This window comes from Oncorhynchus keta, chromosome 28 (genome assembly GCF_023373465.1).
Source record: "Oncorhynchus keta strain PuntledgeMale-10-30-2019 chromosome 28, Oket_V2, whole genome shotgun sequence".
In the NCBI taxonomy this organism is placed as follows: Eukaryota; Metazoa; Chordata; class Actinopteri; order Salmoniformes; family Salmonidae; genus Oncorhynchus; species Oncorhynchus keta.
In genome coordinates, this window is record NC_068448.1 from 62,780,298 (window position 1) to 62,800,354 (window position 20,057).

At 42.9% G+C, this 20,057-nt stretch overlaps 1 protein-coding gene across 1 annotated transcript; it reads right to left on the reverse strand.

Annotated features, from left to right (window-relative positions):
* Positions 1–284: 284 nt before the first annotated feature.
* LOC118361650 (chondrolectin) lies at positions 285–17,129 on the reverse strand. The gene is made up of 8 exons (XM_035741748.2): positions 16,629–17,129; positions 11,010–11,185; positions 10,610–10,803; positions 10,349–10,506; positions 9,420–9,470; positions 9,202–9,288; positions 8,918–9,014; positions 285–1,194 (listed from the first exon to the last, which is right to left on the reverse strand). The coding sequence occupies exons 1-8, from the start codon at positions 16,726–16,728 to the stop codon at positions 1,110–1,112; spliced, it is 948 nt and encodes a 315-aa protein (XP_035597641.1). The 5' UTR covers positions 16,729–17,129; the 3' UTR covers positions 285–1,109.
* Positions 17,130–20,057: the final 2,928 nt, after the last annotated feature.

Sequence of the window (20,057 nt, forward strand, 5' to 3'; positions counted from 1 at the left end):
TTTCCCCCACTCCCTCCTCTCCCCGCTCTCTTTTTATCTTTTATTCACTTTCCCTTAAATGTGCCTCTTTTCCCCCACTCCCTCCTTTCCCCACTCTCTTCTTATCTTTTATTCACTTTCCCTTAAATGTTCCTCTTTTCCCCCTCCCTCCTCTCCCCACTCTCTTCTTATCTTTATTCACTTTCCCTTAAATGTTCCTCTTTTCCCCCACTCCCTCCTTTCCCCACTCTCTTTTATCTTTTATTCACTTTGCCTTAAATGTGCCTCTTTTCCCCCACTCCCTCCTCTCCCCGCTCTCTTTTTATCTTTTATTCACTTTCCCTTAAATGTGCCTCTTTTCCCCCACTCCCTCCTTTCCCCACTCTCTTTTTATCTTTTATTCACTTTGCCTTAAATGTGCCTCTTTTCCCCCACTCCCTCCTTATCTTTTATTCACTTTGCCTTAAATGTGCCTCTTTTCCCCCACTCCCTCCTCTCCCCACTCTCCCTCCTCTCTTACACCTCGCTGTGTGCTGCTCTTCAGGAGTGAATCTGTGTGATGTGTTAAGTGGCTCTGACCCTATTCCTGGTCACAGGGGATGGTTCAATTCCTTTTTTTATCAGGGTCCCCCTGGCACCACCCTTAATTACTGATAGTTAATTACTTCCTCTGTTTGGAACCAATTAGTGTAACACACACACACATTAGTGTACACACAAGGTAGCATGCTCACACTCACACATGCGTACAGACACTGGGATTCCAGCAGAAACTCCCTGGCAACAGCAGCAGGTATACCTTGATATCAGCAGCAGTAGGTTTACCTTGATATCAGATAGGTACGAGGATTGCCAAATTATCCATTAAGTCGTTTCATTTTTGTTTGCAGGAACACATTAACAGGAGGACAGGACAGGTGGAGGGGAGGAGAAAGGAAATAAGGAAAAACTAAACAGAGCGGTGGAGACATGAACAAATTGAACAAAGGAAATGCAGAAGAGGAGAGCAGGTCATTGGTTGAGGTGGATAGTAAGATGTATTTGGAACAAGGATAGTATGAGGGAAAGAGAGGTAACATTCAGTTACTTCTGCCTAATCTGTTTATCTTGTTTGTGATGTAACCTGCCATTCATACTTCCATGCTGTCTGTCTTGGGTGTCTTGGAGATCCAGAGCGTTGATTGGTGGTTAACACTGGTTTTGGTCCGTGGTTTGCTTTATGAAATAAAAACAATGGAAACAGAATGAACAATTAGTAGAACAAAACTAAATTAGAACAGTAGAACCACAGATGAATCGTAAAACAAAACTGTGTGTATGTGTGTGTGATTGTGTGTGTGTTAAACACGAGAGCTGTTGCTCACAAAAACACTTCTGTGCCAGCCATACCCAGCAATAAAACTCTGGATCCTTGCCTACTCATAACTCCTCATAACTCAGATTTCCTCAGATCGCGTTTGTCGTGTAAGTTCAAGTGTGTCGCCTGTTGTAAAGGAGAGACCTCGCACGTGCTAGGGTCATGGCTAGAAGGGCCATGACCCTAGCGTCAAATCAGATTAACATCAGATTTGACTTTTTGTAGCAGGTTATAAATATTTACAGAGCAGGTTAGAATAATTAACGAAGCAGGTTAGAATAATTAACATAGCAGGTTAGGAGAATTAACGTAGCAGGTTAGGAGAATTAATGTAGCAGGTTAGAAATATTTACGGAGCAGGTTAGAATAATTAACATAGCAGGTTAGGAGAATTAACGTAGCAGGTTAGGAGAATTAACGTAGCAGGTTAGGAGAATTGACGTAGCAGGTTAGGAGAATTAGGTTAAATGCAAAACATTTCAACTTTTGACTTGATCCCTTCTAGCCGCGTTAGGGCTTTGGGAGCGTTTCAGGAATAATTTTACGGCGGCGGGCAGGAGTCAGAGGCGTGATTAACTGGTCTCTGTCTGTAGATTCCCTCTCAGTTCCCCAGCTATCGGAAATATTTTTAAAACCACTGGTGGAAAAAGTACCCAATTGTCATATTTGAGTAAGAGTAAAGATACCTTAAAAGAAAATGACTCAAGTAAAAGTGAAAGTCACCCAGTAAAATACTACTTGAGTAAAATTCTAAAAGTATTTGGTTTAAATATACTTAAGTATCAAATGTAAATGTTATTGCTAAAATATACATAAGTATCAAAAGTAAAAGTATAAATCAATTCAAATTCCTTATATTAAGCAAACCAGAAAGCACAATTCTTGTTTTAATTTACGGATAGCCAGAGGCACACTCCAACACTCAGACATTAATTTACAAATGAAGAATTGTGGGTTTTTTATTTTTATTTTTTTATATTTTATTTTAGCATTTTCCAATTAAGAACATTCAAAACAAAAGTGAAAAGATATTAGACAACGATAGGACAGAGTGACAGTAACAGACGAACGTAACACAAATTAATTATAATTATAGTTATATAAACAAACATACAATAATAAAAAATAATAAAAATAATAAAAAAATAACGAGACATTGGATCACCTGCCGTAGGCTACATAATATACATTACGTGTGTAACATTATGTCAGGATTATATATAGATTCAATCAATGAGATGTGGGGGGAGATTCTCCATATAGTCAATAAAAGGTTGCCAAATTCTGTAAAATGTCTTTAACTTATTCCTCAAGCAGTAAGTGATTTTCTCCAAAGGGATACAACTATTAACTTCCGAAAGCCACATTGCAACTTGCAGGGAGGAATCCAATTTCCATTTCAAGGCAATACATTTCTTGGCCATCGCTAGCAATATTTCTGTTAGCTTTATAGTATGGCTTTGCCTAAGATTGGTGTTAGTAAAGTTACCCAGTAGACAGACCTCCGGGTCTAAAGGCAATTTAACCCCGTGAATTGAGGATATGGTATCGCATACCCCTGCCAGAAACCGTGTAGTTTTGAACACTGCCAAGTGGAATGGAGGAATGTTCCTTCATCTGAGCCACATCTAAAACATAGGGAGGAGATATCTGGGTTGAACCTGTGCAGTCTAGATGGGGTGATATAGAGCTGATGGAGGAAATTAAACTGGATCAGTCTGTATCTGGAGTTCAATGTGGATGTAACCCCATCCCTGCACAGGTCACTTCATAGATCCTCATCAAGATCAATACCCAGATCTCTCTCCCATCTATGTTGGGGTTTATCTAGCCCAGGCAGTGTTAGTCCTGACATAAGAGCATTGTAAACAAGGGAAATGGTCTTGAACAGTGGTTGGTCTGCGTGGCAGAGTTGTTCAATAGGTGACATCTTAGGTAGGTTCCATTGTCCCTTGAGAGTCACCCTAATAACGTTTCGTAGTTGTAGGTAGCTAAAGAAGAGGGAGAGGGACCATTGTCAAACCTCTGAACCAGAAACCTAGACTGTGCAGCCCAATAGTACATTCTAAAATTGGGGAGGTTTAAGCCCCCTTGACTGTAATCAAGGGTCAGTTTATCCAGGCCAACCCTAGGGGTTTTGCCGTGCCAGATAAACCGTCTGGTCAGCTTGTCGAGAGTGGAAAAAAATGCTGCGGGAACAGGGATAGGGAGAGATTGAAACAGATATAGAAACCTGGGCAGGACATTCATTTTAATTACATTGATTCTACCCAGTAGAGTGAGAGGTAAGTCCATCCATTTACAAAGGTCAACCTCCACCTTTTGCAACAAACTGGCCAGATTAAGTAATCCCATTGGTAGCAATCCTAGTTTTAGGAGATTTGTAGATTGATTTTATCAAATTTACAAACACGGTACCTAAACCGAACTTTTCCAAGACGCGAAAGAGGTATGGCCATTCAACCCTATCAAAGGCCTTTTCAGCGTCGAGGGAGACTGCGACACCAGGTATTTTGTTTTTGTTTGCAAGGTGAATTATATCAAAGAACCTTCTGAGATTATTGGAGGACAATCTATTAATTATGAAGCCAGTCTGATCTGGGTTGACCAACAGGGGAAGACATGACTCCAGTCTCTTAGATAGCATCTTGGTGACCAGTTTACAATCTGTGTTAAGGAGAGAGATTGGTCTATAGGAGGCGCACTTTAGCGGGTTTTTCCCTTTCTTGTGGATTACAGTAATCACTGCTTGAGAGAAGGACTCTGGAAAGCAGTTGTCTTCTCTGGCTTTTTTAAGTACCTCCATAAGGTAGGGGACCAACAGCTCCCTAAATTCTTTATAGAACTCTGGAGGGAAGCCATCCTCCCCAGGAGATGTATTAGAAGGTAAGGATTTAATGGCCTCCAACAATTCAGGGACTGAGAAGTGTTCACTCAGGCGCTCGCTGTCTTCACCTGACAGGCATGGGAGGTTGAGAGAGGAGAGAAAGGAGTCTATCTCTGATCGATCATCGCTTGATTGGGAAGTGTAGAGGTCTTCATAGTATTTCTTAAAAGTATTATTAATTTCAGTAGGGTCGAAAGATATCTCTTTAGTGAGAGTTTCTATGGCATTAATTGTCCTCTTACTTTCCTCTGCTTTCAGTTGCCATGCCATAACGCTGTTTTGATTTAGTGATGGCCCTCTCAGCTTGATATGTGTTCAGAATATTATATTTAAGTTTTTTATTTACCAAAAGCCTGTATAGATCTTTAGTCGGGCCTCTTTGGTAGGTTCTCTAGCTCAGAGATTTCAGATTCAAGAGCACTCAGTTCCGCACCGTGTTTTTTCTTCAGCCCTTTAGTATAGGAAATAATCTGTCCCCTCAGGTAGGCCTTCAATGTGTCCCAAAGAATGAAGCTGTCAGGAGCAGAGGGTTTGTTTGTCAAAGTAAAAATATTGATCTGCTCTTTGATGAATGCACAAAATTCAGGTTGCTTTAGAAGTGTAGAATTTAGTCTCCATCTATATGTTCCATTTACCTTGGTTGGAATGGAGATTGATAATACCAGAGGAGAATGGTCACTAAGCAATCTGGGGAGATACTCGACATCTAACACTCTATGAAACAGTTGTGTCGAAAGTAAAAAGTTATCTATGTGTGTGTCTTGTGTGGGTGTGAATAAAAAGAGTAGTCCCTATCCTGTGGGTGCAACTGTCTCCAGATGTCTAGTAAATTGAGATCTGTCATGAATGACATGGTGAGCTTGCCGGCTTTGGTAAGAAGTGAGGGTTTATCAGAAGACCTATCAAGAACTGTATCTAAGCAAAAATGTAAATCTCCTCCAACCAGTAGCCATCCTGGTGGTGCTTGAGCAACCTGAAGGAAGACATTCTGAATAAACATATGGTCATCGACGTTAGGAGCATAAATATTCAATAGGGTCCAAGACTCTGAAAACATATGCCCCTGCACCAAAAAAACCTGCCAGAGGGATCAGAGATGGTGTTGTTGACGCAGAAGGGGATGTGTCTACTTATCAAAATTGCAGTTCCTCTTGCTTTGGAGTTAAAAGAGGATGCAAAAACTTGTCCTACCCATTCCCTCTTCAATTTCTTGTGTTCACTGGCTGTAAGATGTGTTTCTTGTAAAAACACAATGTCAGCCTTTAATTTCTTAAGGTATGTATAGACTCTTTTCCTTTTAATCGGGCTGTTAAGACCTTTTATGTTGAATGTGACATATTTTAGTGGATTAAGCATAGGTTGGGTTTCAAATGTGTAACTGAATAGAAATCTATCATATGCAGATAATTAGGAAATGTTTCAACTTTGGTTTGAGCACAAAAGTGACCTGTGTGTCTCTTTAGGGAGGAAACAATAAACATAAAAAAAGGAAGAAGAAAAAAATAATAAAAATCCCACCCACCCCGATTGTCAGACTAGAACAACAGTCCCAACAATCAAACATGAATACACTTGTAGAGATACGTTGCTGCTCGCTTTCCATCTTGCTCTTACTAGCTAAACCTTGGCGTAAACTAAAACCTGCGAGCTCTCTAAATTGAAAACAAACGTTGTGAATAGATATTTATGGCTGAATATTTACTGCCCATGGTAAGGGCTGCTTGAGTCTCTTTACGAAAGATTAACATAAATGAGGGGGAAAGCAGTGGGCCTAAACCCACTTATTGCGTCGCCCAGTAGATATGGACTAAACCATAATATACTCTCCTGTAAATGTAATAGAACTCACCCCGGGAAGATACGGTTAGTTGAAAATGTACAAATCAATTAAAGTGACCGGGAGATACCAGCAGTTCAATCCGGATAAGAGAAAACAAACGAACTGCATTTTATCCCCCAGAGAGACCGTCCTGGCTCAGACTCAGACGTTGCTCAGTTCTTTGAGAAAAGTGTGCACTTCTCCCGGTGTGTTGAAGAGATGGCTTCGGCCTTTGTACTGAACTTTCATCCGCGCAGGGTGGATGAGGTAGCCGGTGATGTTCTTCTCCTTCAGTGCTTTGGCGGCAGGTGTCACGGTTTTCATAAGGTGAAGGAGAATCGGACCAAACTGCAGCGTGTATATTGTGATCCATGTTTAATAAAACAAACGTAACACGAATCCAAAACACAAACTATACAAAACAATAAACGTAATGAAAACCGAAACAGCCTAAACTGGTGCAAACTAACACAGAATAAGGACGTCAAGACACTCAGGACAATCACCCACAATACAACCAAAGAATATGGCTGCCTAAATATGGTTCCCAATCAGAGACAACGATAAGCACCTGCCTCTGATTGAGAACCACTCCAGACAGCCATAGACTTTGCTAGATAACCCCACTAGCTACAATCCCAAATACATACACACCAAAACCCCAAGACAAAACACACCACAATACAAAAACTCCATGCCACACCCTGGCCTGACCCAATAAATGAAGAAAAACACAAAATACTTAGACCAGGGCGTGACAGCAGGTCTGAACTGCTTGCGGCGTCTGGCGAGGTCCGCGCTCATATCCGGGAAAAGGCTGACCCTCTTCCCATCGATGGCGATGTCCCCTTTGGCTCTTGCGAGTTTCAGTATCTTCTCTCTGTCTTGGAAACGGAGGAACTTGATCAGGACGGCTCGTGGGGGCTCATCTGGCCGGGGTTTCGGCGCTGGTGTTCTGTGGGCGCATTCGATTTCCAGCGGCTTGGTGGAGTTGGTTATGCCTAGGACCTCCGGGATCCATTGAGTGAAGAAAGGGACCGGGTCACGGATCTCGCTGTCCTCTTTCAATCCCACCACACGGATATTACTACGTCTACTCTGGTTCTCCATCTGATCTACTTTGTTTTTGAGGTAGGCATTGTCCTTTTGCAGTTGTGTCAAGACCTGGTCATGTCTAGCGATGGTATCTTCAACTGTGCTAATGCGCAGCTCTGCCTCAGTCGTTCTCAAAAGGAGATCATTCATGGAGGATTTCAGGTCGTCAATGGAAGAATGGAGTTCAGCCGATTTCTTATCGATTTTCAGAGAAAGACCTCTGTTACCATCCTGAATTTCCCGGAGGAGAGTAGCCAGCATGTCGGCAGGCTCGCAAGAGGCTGCTGAGAGCAACAGTCTGGAACTGTCATCTGAGTTATGAGGGCTAATGCTAATCTTGCTAGCTGTAGCGTTATCGTTATCTTGGGAATCAACGACGTTTTGGTCGTCCTTCTTGCCTCTCGGTCGGAGGTCCATGGCTCTTTGGGAAGGTAAGTACTTGACAATTTATCAGCCGATGTTAGAATATTGTTTCAACGTTGTTATTTAGGTAAAAATAGAATAACTTTGAAGAGCTCGGTTTGTCAACGTCTGCTCAGCTCCGCGGCATCACTGGTGTCCCCGTAGCAAAGTTTAATATCAAATCATTGCCATTTTGACCACTATATTTCCTCTGAGCGTTTCCTTTCCCATCAGTGAGACTGCGCCGCTACGATCCTTCATCAATCACTCTCCCTAGTCACCCTCTGCCGAAGAATTGTGTTTAATGAGCGTTTGTGTTTAATGAGTCCGCCAGATCAGTGGCAGTAGGGATGACCAAGGAAGTTCTCTTGATAAGTGTGCGAATTAGACAATTGTCCTGTCCTTCTAAGCATTCAAAATGTAACAAGTACTTTTGGGTGTAAAAAAAATAAAACATTTGGATGTAGTGAAGTAAAAAATAAAGTTGGCAAAAATATAAATAGTAAAGTACAGATACCCCCAAAAATGACTGAAGTAGTTCTTTCAAGTACTTTTACTTCAAGTACTTTACACCACTTTTAAATACACATCAAATCAGACGGACAGCGATACTAAACTGGATAAATAATAAAAAACTAAGTTGCTGCCCAATCAAGGCAGAGGAGAGCTGGGAGTGTCTATATAGGAGATGTAAAGTCACAGTAGCGGAGTAGGGAGGTTGGTTGGCATTATACAATGTGCTGGAGTTGCACTTTGGTTATTGTAGGAACACCATCGACTGGCCCAGCTATCGACCCAGAAATCATAGACTTTGTTACCCTATCTGTTGCCAGAGTAGGGTAACACACACACACACACACAGACATCGCCTACACACAATCACAATAATAATTAATGACAGAGGGCTGAGCCAGTGGCCAGGGCTGTTATGCTAAATGACTCTTTGCTAACAAGGCGTCCTTGTGTTATGCCAGTGATTATGACTGAGTAAGCACTGTTCTTACCAAACAATTACAGCCCAGACCCATCCATCACAGCACAGGGACGGGGGGACTGGACCCATCCATTAGTGGATGAACAGGGGGGGTAGGGTTCAGAGATTGAGCTGTTTCTCTGATTAATTTTGAGTATGCCAATTCAAGGAATTTAAAAAAGAGAGTTGATGGGAGTGTAAGTGTGATTGAAAATGAGAGAAAGAGGAGTATACAGTATAAGAGAATATTATACGATTGGTTTGTATGAGGATCATAGATTGATATTTTAGTGAAGTTGTTATCAGTAAGGCAATACTGGGGACTCCGGGGACTTAGTGTGTTCAGTTGTGTTGTACCATAGGGAGTTGTAGTTTTTGTTGTTGCAGTGATATGTCGTGTCTCACCTCTTACTAAACATCTGGAAACAGCAAGTCCCAGAAGCCACCAGGATGAGCAGCAGCAGAGGGATGGTGGGGATGATTACATAAACAAGCAGCATACCTGCAGAAGGAGGAAAGAGCAGAGATGGAGCTCCAGAGAGGCTATTTCAGTAATTACACTCTATTTAAACACAGTCTTACATTCCATATCATCGCTACACCACGTATCACTTTCTGGTGTCGTGCCATACCATTTAATTGTCTCAACTCCCTGTCTCACCTCCACCTGTCTCACCTCCACCTCTCACCTGAGGATCCAGCTATGACTACGTGTGGGGCGTCGTCCTCACTTGGTCCGGATTGTTTGACCTCATCTGCCTGCACCACCGCCACATCTGGGACGGACACACAAAGATACTAAATCAAAAAGAGATATACTAACTGATACCCTTATGCAGTCAACCATGCTGACCTCCAGGAGTGGGGCTGATGTGGCCAGGCTATGCCCCAGTGTGTGCCTCCTCACCTGGGTCACGAGCTCCAGGCCTGTCCCCCTGCTCCTTCCCCAGACGGCTCTCTGGATCAAAATCAGAATCAGAAAAAAATGGATTAAACAAAACTGATATGCATTTCTGTTAGTGTAATGTTTTACCAGGCTAAAACACAATTGGATCGCCATTGGATATCACAAAATTGGTAGAAATAAATAAATACATAATAATAATAATTTAAAAATATATATATAACAACCTTTTAAAAGGGAAACGTATAGAACACTCCACAAAACACACAGAACTCATCTCATCTGCCGTGACATTTGCGTACCTGTGTGATGCTGCGTACCTGTGTGATGCTGCGTACCTGTGTGATGCTGCGTACATGTGTGATGCTGCCTACCTGCGTGATGCTGCGTACCTGTGTGATGCTGCGTACCTGTGTGATGCTGAGTACCTGTGTGATGCTGCGTACCTGTGTGATGCTGCCGACCTGCGTGATGCTGCGTACCTGTGTGATGCTGCCTACCTGTGTGATGCTGAGTACCTGTGTGATGCTGCGTACCTGTGTGATGCTGCGTACCTGTGTGATGCTGAGTACCTGTGTGATGCTGCGTACCTGTGTGATGCTGCGTACCTGTGTGATGCTGCGTACCTGTGTGATGCTGAGTACCTGTGTGATGCTGCGTACCTGTGTGATGCTGCGTACCTGTGTGATGCTGCGTACCTGTGTGATGCTGAGTACCTGTGTGATGCTGCGTACCTGTGTGATGCTGCGTACCTGTGTGATGCTGCGTACCTGTGTGATGCTGAGTACCTGTGTGATGCTGCGTACCTGTGTGATGCTGCGTACCTGTGTGATGCTGCGTACCTGTGTGATGCTGCCTACCTGTGTGATGCTGAGTACCTGTGTAATGCTGCGTACCTGTGTAATGCTGTGTACCTGTGTGATGCTGCGTACCTGGTTCGTACTTGCAGATGAAGTTGTGCTTCATGTTGCACCTGTCATCATTCCACTGGTACATGTAGGCCCCGCCCAGCCCGTGGAGCGCTGTAGGCTGGTGGTACATCACTACACACGCCTCCCCTCCGCACGACGGCTCGTCAAAATACCAGTTCCTAACACACACAATCACACACAATAATACACATATTCAAATTAAAACACAGACATACACAAAAGCCTCACCAAAGTAACAGTTGCTGTGTAAAACATACACACCTGAATTGGGACACACTCCCATCGGTCCAGAGGTAGAGGTCAGGACAGGAGGCGAAGCCGCCGTTTTCCTGTGTGTGTTCTCCTTCTGTCCTCATCAGCCCGATCCAGAAATCACCGTCTGCTATTCCTCCATTACCGGTACCTGCTCCTTCCCCCGTTTCCGTCCCTGCTCCTGTTGAGGAGGTCCGAAGCTCCTGTAAGAAATAATATATTGTAAATATATTATAAGTAAATAAGAAATATATTAACAAGTTCATGATTGGAGCACTTTGAGGAGATGTTTTTGGTGTTGTTGTTTGTACTGTCTCACACACACTAGTGCAAACGCACACACACACACACACACACACACACACACACACACACACACACACACACACACACACACACACACACTGACCTGTAGCAGGTGTTCTATGTGTCTCTGCTCCGCAGCGCTCTCTACACTCAGCAATGACCCTCCGTCCATCTCACATGCCTTTCTGGCCTCGCTGAATGCAATCCGGCTGGTCATTTCCCGGAAGTAGGCGATCTTATAGCATGGATGCTCCTCCCCTCCCTGACACACCGTCTGACCTGGAGGCAAAATCTATCCATTGATTGCATGTAGGGCTCACACAATTACCTTCTAACCATGTAACCGACGGTTATGGATGAAGATCGGAATGCCCAATTTTTCAGTTTTTGATTTGTTAAAAAAGTTTGAAATATCCAATAAATGTAGTTCCACTTCATGATTGTGTCCCACTTGTTGTTGATTATTCACAAAAAAATACAGTTTTATATCTTTATGTTTGAAGCCTGAAATGTGGCAAAACTTCGCAAAGTTCAAGGGGGCTGAATACTTTCGCAAGGCACTGTAAATATTCCAAGCATAGTCTGGGACAGTTGAGAGATGGGATAGATCCCAAATTAATACAATCACTAGCATCAAAAAAAACATTTTAAAAGCAATGAAGCTGATGCAACGAATCAGAACTATTAGCTTAAAATGTTAATTCACTATGAGGCTATTTCTTCACATTATAAGTGCAGCAATGCGCATACAGGAAAGCTCAAATGTTCCAAAATGCAATCAATTAGCGGGAAAACACAAATCTCAAAGGTGACCGCAAATGTGATTATGCATGTGAGGCTTTTATTATAAAGGTGTATTTTTATGGTGAAAATGATCTTCCCCAAACTTGAAACTCACGCCCCTTGTAACGCGGATTAATGTGCTTAATTTTAAGAAGTTGTTTGGCCACTTTAGTTGTGATACAAACCTTTTCAAAACATACAGGCCTGGCCTCCTGGGTGACGCCCGTTCTAAGGCAATGCATCACAGTGCTCGCTGAGCCACCAGAGACTCTGGATTCGAGCCCAGGCTCTGTCGCAGCCGGCCGCGACCGGGAGGTCCATGGGGCGACGCAAAATTGGCCTAGAGTCGTCAAGGGTTAGGGAGGGTTTGGCCGGTAGGGATATCCTTGTCTCATTGCGCACTAGCGACTCCTGTGGCAGGCCGGGCGCAGTGCACGCTGACCAGTCCGCCAGGTGTACGGTGTTTCCTCCGACACATTGGTGCGGCTGGCTTCCGGGTTGGATGCACACGGTGTTCAGAAGCAGTGCAGCTTGGTTGGGTTGTGTTTTGGAGGACGCATGACTCTCGACCTTCGTCTCTCCCGAGCCCCGTACGGGAGTTGTAGCGATGGGACAAGACAGTAACTACTAACAATTGGATGCCACAAAATTGGGGAGAAAAAGGGGGTAAAACATTTTAAATACACAAACAAAACATATAGGCCTATGGGCTGAGGTGTGCGACTATGATTTGATTTGATGCACTGTTTTTTGCCTTACTGCACACAAACTGGGCATCATTCACAAGTGATAGGCTAATATTGTCACCCATCAGACTATTCTTGTTTTAATATATACTAAATAATATAATATACTATATACACATATATTAAATAATATATGTGTGAAATTAGTTTTGATTTAGAATGGACCATTATCATGCACCTGTCTCAAAACGGGAAGGGGGAAAAATACATGGCATCTAGGCATTTAAATAGTGAATGGAGGATGCTTTTTCCGTGGTTTATTTTCATTTCAGCCAGGTATATGCCAGAGTGATTAGAAGGATAATAGAGTGCTGAGTACCAGGCAGTTAGCATGTTTGATAGGCTATAAAAGACCTTCAGCAGCATCAGAGCTTGGAGAAGCCAAATTACCGTGACTAAACGGTCACATGGAATTTGACTTTCGTCATGACTCATGACCGCCGGTGTGGTGGTAATACTGTCACCGCAACAACCCTAGAATGTTTATTCAGATGATGTTAATATATGTGGCACAGGCCATGGAATGTATTTTTTGTAATGCTACTTGAGTTTAATCAAAAAATCACAGCACATATTGATGGGTACACTTCCTGCTTTTTCTTCCTGCTTTGACTTCCTACTCTGCTCAACGCAATGGCCACCAGTCCACTCACTATGCTATCACTGACTCGAATGGGGACGCCCGTTCCGTTCCTTCTATTCCTATGGCAGCACATGCAGTCAGGAGTTGGAGGAGAGACGAAAATGTGCGTCTTCAAAAAAGAAGTATATTCAAACGATTATTTCAGTGACCGCGATCACTTGGCTGGCCAATTACCGTCATACTAAATTCCATCACCGTCACAGCCCTAATTGTAAGTAGACAATTTACATAAGGACGATTAATTAAACAATGAACAATTATGTCAAATCTATCTGAGTCAGTTGTATGCAATAGGAGTCAATTTAGGCATCTACCTTATGCCGGTAATCTAATGTGGACAGACTACGTAACGTATATAGTAGTAATTTACGTGAGATTTTCAGTTCAGTATGCCAGTAATACAGCCAATGCCATCTAGTAATGGTTCCACCACCGTTTCAAAATCAAGTTACTTCCTTGAACTCTCTTCTCATTCCTGTGGCCGTGGCTGTGTTTGTCTTTTCCTCCCTCCATCTATCTGACAAACCATCCATCATCTAATCATTGATCAGTAAATCCACAATACTACTGTATCTACACCCAATCAGCCCCTCCGCCGGTCAGTACATCCATCAACCAGTCCACAAATTAACCAACCCACCTGTCAATCAACCAGTCCACAAATCAACCAACCCACCTGTCAATCAACCACCTCACCAAACATCAATCTATATATCAGTTCATATTAGTGATAACAACACCTCAGTGACTCTCTGTTGATCTTAAGAAGTGGTTTGAAGGTCTTCAGTGAATGCAAACATCTCCATTGAACTTATCAGTTGTACACAATCCCTCGACCCCCTCCCACACACACACCCTTAACGACTCTTGGCTTCCCGCCAAAAGGATGTGGTCATCGCATTCGCATCCTCTCAGTCCCTTAGAATTTACCGTCAAACTTTCCTAGTGTGGTCAATATCCTCTGTCAGTCAGGAAGTGACTCTAGCTAACTGACTGTAGTAACAGGGCTGCTGATCACACTGTAGGCTGGAGGCCCACTTCTAGAACAGCCTTGTTACCTCTCACAAACAGACTTTTACTGGATGTGTTCACACACTGATATGACATTTACAGTAAGCAGCAGTCATGCTGTACTGTACTCATACACAAACACAGAGTAGACACACCCACAAAACACAGAGTAGACACGTGTACTTTCACAAGTATGCACGCACACAGGTACACACATACACACAAATATAATCTCACACATGCAGCACACAATATCCAGCATTATAAAGCTGTGCTCTAAGATGGCAGTTAAGTAGGTGAAAAGTGGAGGATCTGGCCAAGATTTTGGACTGACTCATAAAAACCATGTGTGTGTGTGTGTGTGTGTGTGTGTGTGTGTGTGTGTGTGTGTGTGTGTGTGTGTGTGTGTGTGTGTGTGTGTGTGTGTGTGTGTGTGTGTGTGTGTGTGTGTGTGTGTGTGTGTGTGTGTGTGTGTGTGTGTGTGTGTGTGTGAGTGTGATGCATGCATGCATGCGTGCATCAGTGAATAATACCAGTGATTAATACACAGGCAGTTAAAGAGGCCTAATAATAACATTAGCAGTGTGGCCAGGAGGTACTTTAAATGATTGGCTGCCTGGTCTAGATCAGATCTGCACTATCATCACTTTGGAACCCAGTAATGGTACCGGGGCGCACAGACGACCAACAGACTCAGCATTTTCACCTCCTTTCTCTCTTTCTTCCTCTCTTCGTTCATTCCCTCCATCCATCCTGCCTCATCTTCCTGTTCTGATACCTCAAAATTCTTCTTCTCAACCCAAAGCGTCATCGTTTTCCTTTCTCCCTTTCTGTCTTCCTCTCTCACTCTCTCTCCTTTATGCATTTGTTCCCTCTATCCGGCCTCCTCTGCTCTGATTCCTCAGATCCACATTTTCATCAGTTCTTCCCTTTCTTTTCCTCTAACAGCTTCCTTCACCTCCTCCTTCACCTCTTCCTTCACCTCCTCCTTCACCCCTTCCTTCACCTCCTCCTTCACCTCTTCCTTCACCTCCTCCTTCACCTCTTCCTTCACCTCCTCCTTCACCTTTTCCTTCACCTCCTCCTTCACCTCCTCCTTCACCCCTCCCTTCACCTCCTCCTTCACCTCCTCCTTCACCTCCTCCTTCACCTCCTCCTTCACCTCTTCCTTCACCTCATCCTTCACCTCATCCTTCACCTCCTCCTTCACCTCTTCCTTCACCTCCTCCTTCACCTCTTCCTTCACCTCCTCCTTCACCTCCTCCTTCACCCCTCCCTTCACCTCCTCCTTCACCTCTTCCTTCACCTCCTCCTTCACCTCTTCCTTCAACTCCTCCTTCACCTCCTCCTTCACCTTTTCCTTCACCTCCTTCTTCACCTCCTCCTTCACCCCTTCCTTCACCTCCTCCTTCACCTCCTCCTTCACCTCTTCCTTCACCTCCTCCTTCACCTCTTCCTTCATCTCTTCCTTCACCTCGTCCTTCACCTCCTCCTTCACCTCTTCCTTTACCTGCCTTCACCTCTTCCTCTGTTTCTCTCCTTCATCCCCCATCCCCTTTTCATCCTCTGCATTTTCCCTATCTTGGAACATCGACAACTCTCTCTCACTGATTCTCCCTCTGTCACTTTGTCTTCTCCCTCCTCTGTGCCACTTTTTCAGTTTATTTAGACTAAATCACATAGTAAGGACATTTTTGGTTAAAGAGGGGCATATCTCACCACTAATGAAATAAAAGTTGTCCACTCTCCCCTCACTCTCTCCATCTGTCATCTGTCTGACTATAAGACTCTCTCTCTCTCTCTTCGCTCCTCTCTACAGTATGTAACAGATTTGAATGCAAACATATTAAGTCAGCTGCCTGCCCTATGACACCGACGGCCCTGACACATGTAGAATAGCAGTCTGATGTAAATCACAGATATTCCTACATTTAGTCACAGAGGGAAGGAACAGTAAATAGACTCAATCTTTACAGTCAATAAAACCAATAAATCCAGTTTCCAGGGTAAACAAACTCTAACAGGCTCAAGCACATGCACACATGTGACACACCTCATCATCTGTAACTGTAGCAATGCAATAAAAGCTAAACTGAAGCAGTTAACATGTAATTACATTTTTTGACATGAAGGAATAGGAAACATGATTCCATGTGGAGAAAATGTTTTTTTTTGTCTCAGATAACCTAATCGTATAGATTGATTTATATTTTCCAATCCTAACAAAATTCACAAATGTCCATCTAATTTTAATGATGATGATGGTGGTGGTGGTTATGATGATGATGATGATGATGAGCCATAGGACTATAACTTAGTCACAAAAGGTAACATTTTACTGGTAGTTTATGGTTGAGATTATTGTTTGATGAGAATGGTTAAGGAATTATTATTTGATGATTCTTATCTTGAAGATAACAGAAATACAACCAATATTCAAATGTTATTATTATATAACGCTTATTTGTTTTATACGATCATTGAAAGTAGACCAATATGTGAAAAACTGACCGTAAAAGTTATCACATCATCAACTTACCACTGACAACTCTTGCGCCGTGACCGCTGGAGGCCATGACCATCACTCCGCATAGAACTCTCAGGATATTCTGCTGCGCGCTCTTCTTCGATGGTTTCATACTTGACAGAGAAAAAGAGCTTTGAAATAAAAATGGTATTGTAAAAATAAAAAAGCTCCTTCTCTCACATCAGAGTTCACCGGTCTACTGCCAGTTTGTTGACTGCGACTCTGCTCTCAGTCTCCGGTCTCTGCTGTTGTCATGGTTTCCACCCAAATTTCCGGTTTTTACTTTTCAGTGAGCAAGATGCTCTAATGGGATTCGTACCGGCACCCTCACGCGCTCGAGGACCGGAAAATGTTCTAAGAACGGGGGCTCGCCTCGTGCAGACAGCCCACCAGAGACAGTGAAACAGAGAAAGTGGCTCCCACAGGCGTGTTTATTGATCCCCCTCCCTTTCCTTCTCTCGTTTCTGAGTCCCTCTGCAACTGATCGACCACACACAGCTGTCACCTCGCGCCCCACCGACTTTTTAATTAGCCTCGTGACACGTGCCTCGCACCCCTCCCCAATCTATATGTGCGAAATCCATTGATAGCATGCTTGAGATTAGATGGAATATAATTGCATGAACACTTTAAGCAAATGCGTCAAACTATAAACTAATATTAGGATTAAGCCCCCCACCCCCTTTGAACTATTAAATCCAATCAAAATAGATGGAAACGATCTCTAAACACCAGAGCCTTGGGATAGTAATAAAATAAAAACGCATACTAATATGCCGGGCCAGAGACCAGAGGTAAAATGGGTTGTTCCGTTAAATTAGTGCCTTTTATGTCCCTTTAATTAGAAATTGTGCACCAATATTGCATGAAAATTGTGCACCTGCATATTAAATGAATGATGCTTTAATATAGACCACATGGGTAATTATATAAATCAGATTTGTTTTTATATGAATAAATTCAGCATTTTGACATGTCCCTCAGTCATTCCTGTCACTTCTAGGAAGATTTCAACCCAACGTCTCCAGGTTTACACCATCATTGTAAAGCCCTAGTTATTTTGTTGCTTTGACAAAGTCATTTCTGAAGATTACTATTCATTTCATGTGATTAGTGATTCATTTACATGTGTCCTTCATTTTAAGGTGAACTCTGTTAAGGGATTTAATATAGTGAAACTATTGCATGTAAAATATATATTTTTAAAGAAACATTGAACATCTAATAGTCAAGTCATGGTGTAAAAGCAGGTGAGCTGGTTCTACTCTTCTTGGCCATTTTCTGGTGTTTTGTGGTGGAGAACTGAGGGGTCAAGCATAACACACCAACCCTGTTACCCATAGATAGACTGATTAGAAATATTTTAGCAATAAAACATTTTTGGTGACGCTTGCATTCAACTGCCACTCCCTGTTGCGCACAACAAGCTTCCATTCCCTCTGTCACAAGGTGATTTGTGGCTGATTTAACAAGACATCATCAACCCTGTTACAGTCAACTCTGTTACTTTATTTGGCTCTTAATAGGAACTTACTATACTTTCATTTTTTATTGATAACCTTGAGATGGGAAACATGTTTTTATTACGTTAAACGTGCTCTTTATGACAATGTTAAAATTGGGTGAAATCTAAAAAATGTTGGGACCAAGTCACACTTCTTAAAAGGCATCAAATTGGTAGAACGACCCAAATATCGAAATGATTTTCATATTGTTCTCCCACAATTTCATATAGTTATGATGATAGCCAATGACATTGTCTGGCAGAGAGGCCCTCTCTCTCTGTGTTGTATTGATCTGGTCGCTATAGCGATATGGAGCCAGGCTGTTATGGTCCTCTGCTGTTAAACACGCTGTAATATGCATTGACACAAAATATGCTATTACTTAATTCACTGTTAGATATTGATCGCTTATGCCCCCCCTCCCTACTCTCCTCCTCTCTCTATTCATCCCTCCTTCCTCTCCACCCTCCTCTTCGGTAAATGTGTAAATGCAATTGGGGTTTTCTGGTCGGACGGGAGGTGTTCAATAACGACACTAAGATATTCTCTGACACATTATCAATAAAGTGGCCAGAGCATTATTACAGCTGCTGCTGCCATCATCATCATCAAGAGGCCAGATTAAACATGAACTGTCAGGAAATGAGAATAGATAAGAAAAAAAGAAAGAAAGCGAGAGAGGGTTTGTGAGAGAGGGAAACAGAGAGAGAGAGAAAAGGATAGAGAGTGAGGGATAGAGAAGAAAGGAAATGTGGGGTAATCATAAAAAAGACGGAGGATGGAGCTGAGTTTGAGTGCCATCGGGCAGAGGAAAAGGCCAGCTTGCAGAAAAGTGAGTAGGGCAGTAACTGGGGCAGCTGAATCGGGTCCTGCTGAGGCGGCAGTCTGAATGGACACGGGCAGGGGCCAATCCCAGAACATCATCATCACTAATGTCATCACTGTCCAGCTGCTCTTCATCATCTTCTTCTTCATCATAGTAGTCATTCTGCTGTGAAAGCATGTGTGGACACACAGTACATGGGTCAGAAAAGGCGTTTGTCTTGGCTGCTTTCTCTCTCTCCATTTTCACCCATCTTTCTGTCTCTCTCTCTCTCTCTCTCTCTCTCTCTCTCTCTCTCTCTCTCTCTCTCTCTCTCTCTCTCTCTCTCTCTCTCTCTCTCTCTCTCTCTCTCTCTCTCCTCGCTTAGCCTTAAAAATATTGTGTTTCAAGGCCCCCTTCACCAGGCCATAAAGAGATAGTATTTAAATATACCATTTAAAGACTTTTTAAGTAATTGTGTTTAAAAAGTGTCACTCTCTGTTAGGACAGTTTTATTGCCCCTAAACTCCACTCAGAGACTGTGACGGATCCACCAAATCTTGTTAGGTAAGAGGGGTAACATCTGGGGTTAGGCTGCACCCCTTCTAAAGAGCCCCCTTTGGGGTACACAGAGGCCTCGACCACCTGAGGGCGGTCTGAACTAATAACCGTTGGTATTGACCTCTTGAAAACAGAATGTACACACACACACACACCACGACCTGGAGGAGATCAATTTGAGACAGATTTACTAAATGGGATATTACTGTATAGAAAGAACTAGCGCTTCCAAAAGGCACTTGGGATGAATAGGATACAATATCTTTGAAGATTATATATGGTATTATTCAACTGGTATGGGGGTCCATTTAGCAATAGTTGATGCCTATACACTGTGTCTCGGTGACGAGCAATCAAAGAATTGCACAAGAATCAATGTATGAAATTGGAAATCAATACAAAAATGTACTCCAGCTCAGTTCTTTTTGACTGGAATTCTATTGAGTGAAATGTATTGATTTCCATGGCTGTCATGTTGAGGGTAGAAAAGGAAAGATATGCCATTCTTGCCTTACTATTGTATTTCAGGCAGTGGCCAAGACCCCATATAATTGTTGCATTTACAAAGCACTT

Bases quoted from the DNA above. Each gene is read 5' to 3' on its own strand.
- LOC118361650 (XM_035741748.2), bottom strand. From the start codon at position 16,728: ATGAAACCATCGAAGAAGAGCGCGCAGCAGAATATCCTGAGAGTTCTA. The intron at 9,015-9,201 runs GTGAGAGGTGGA...CTCCTTCTGCAG, and splicing joins AGTCATAGCTGGATCCTCAG to GTATGCTGCTTGTTTATGTA. The intron at 1,195-8,917 runs GTGAGACACGAC...TATTTCATAAAG, and splicing joins TTCCAGATGTTTAGTAAGAG to CAAACCACGGACCAAAACCA.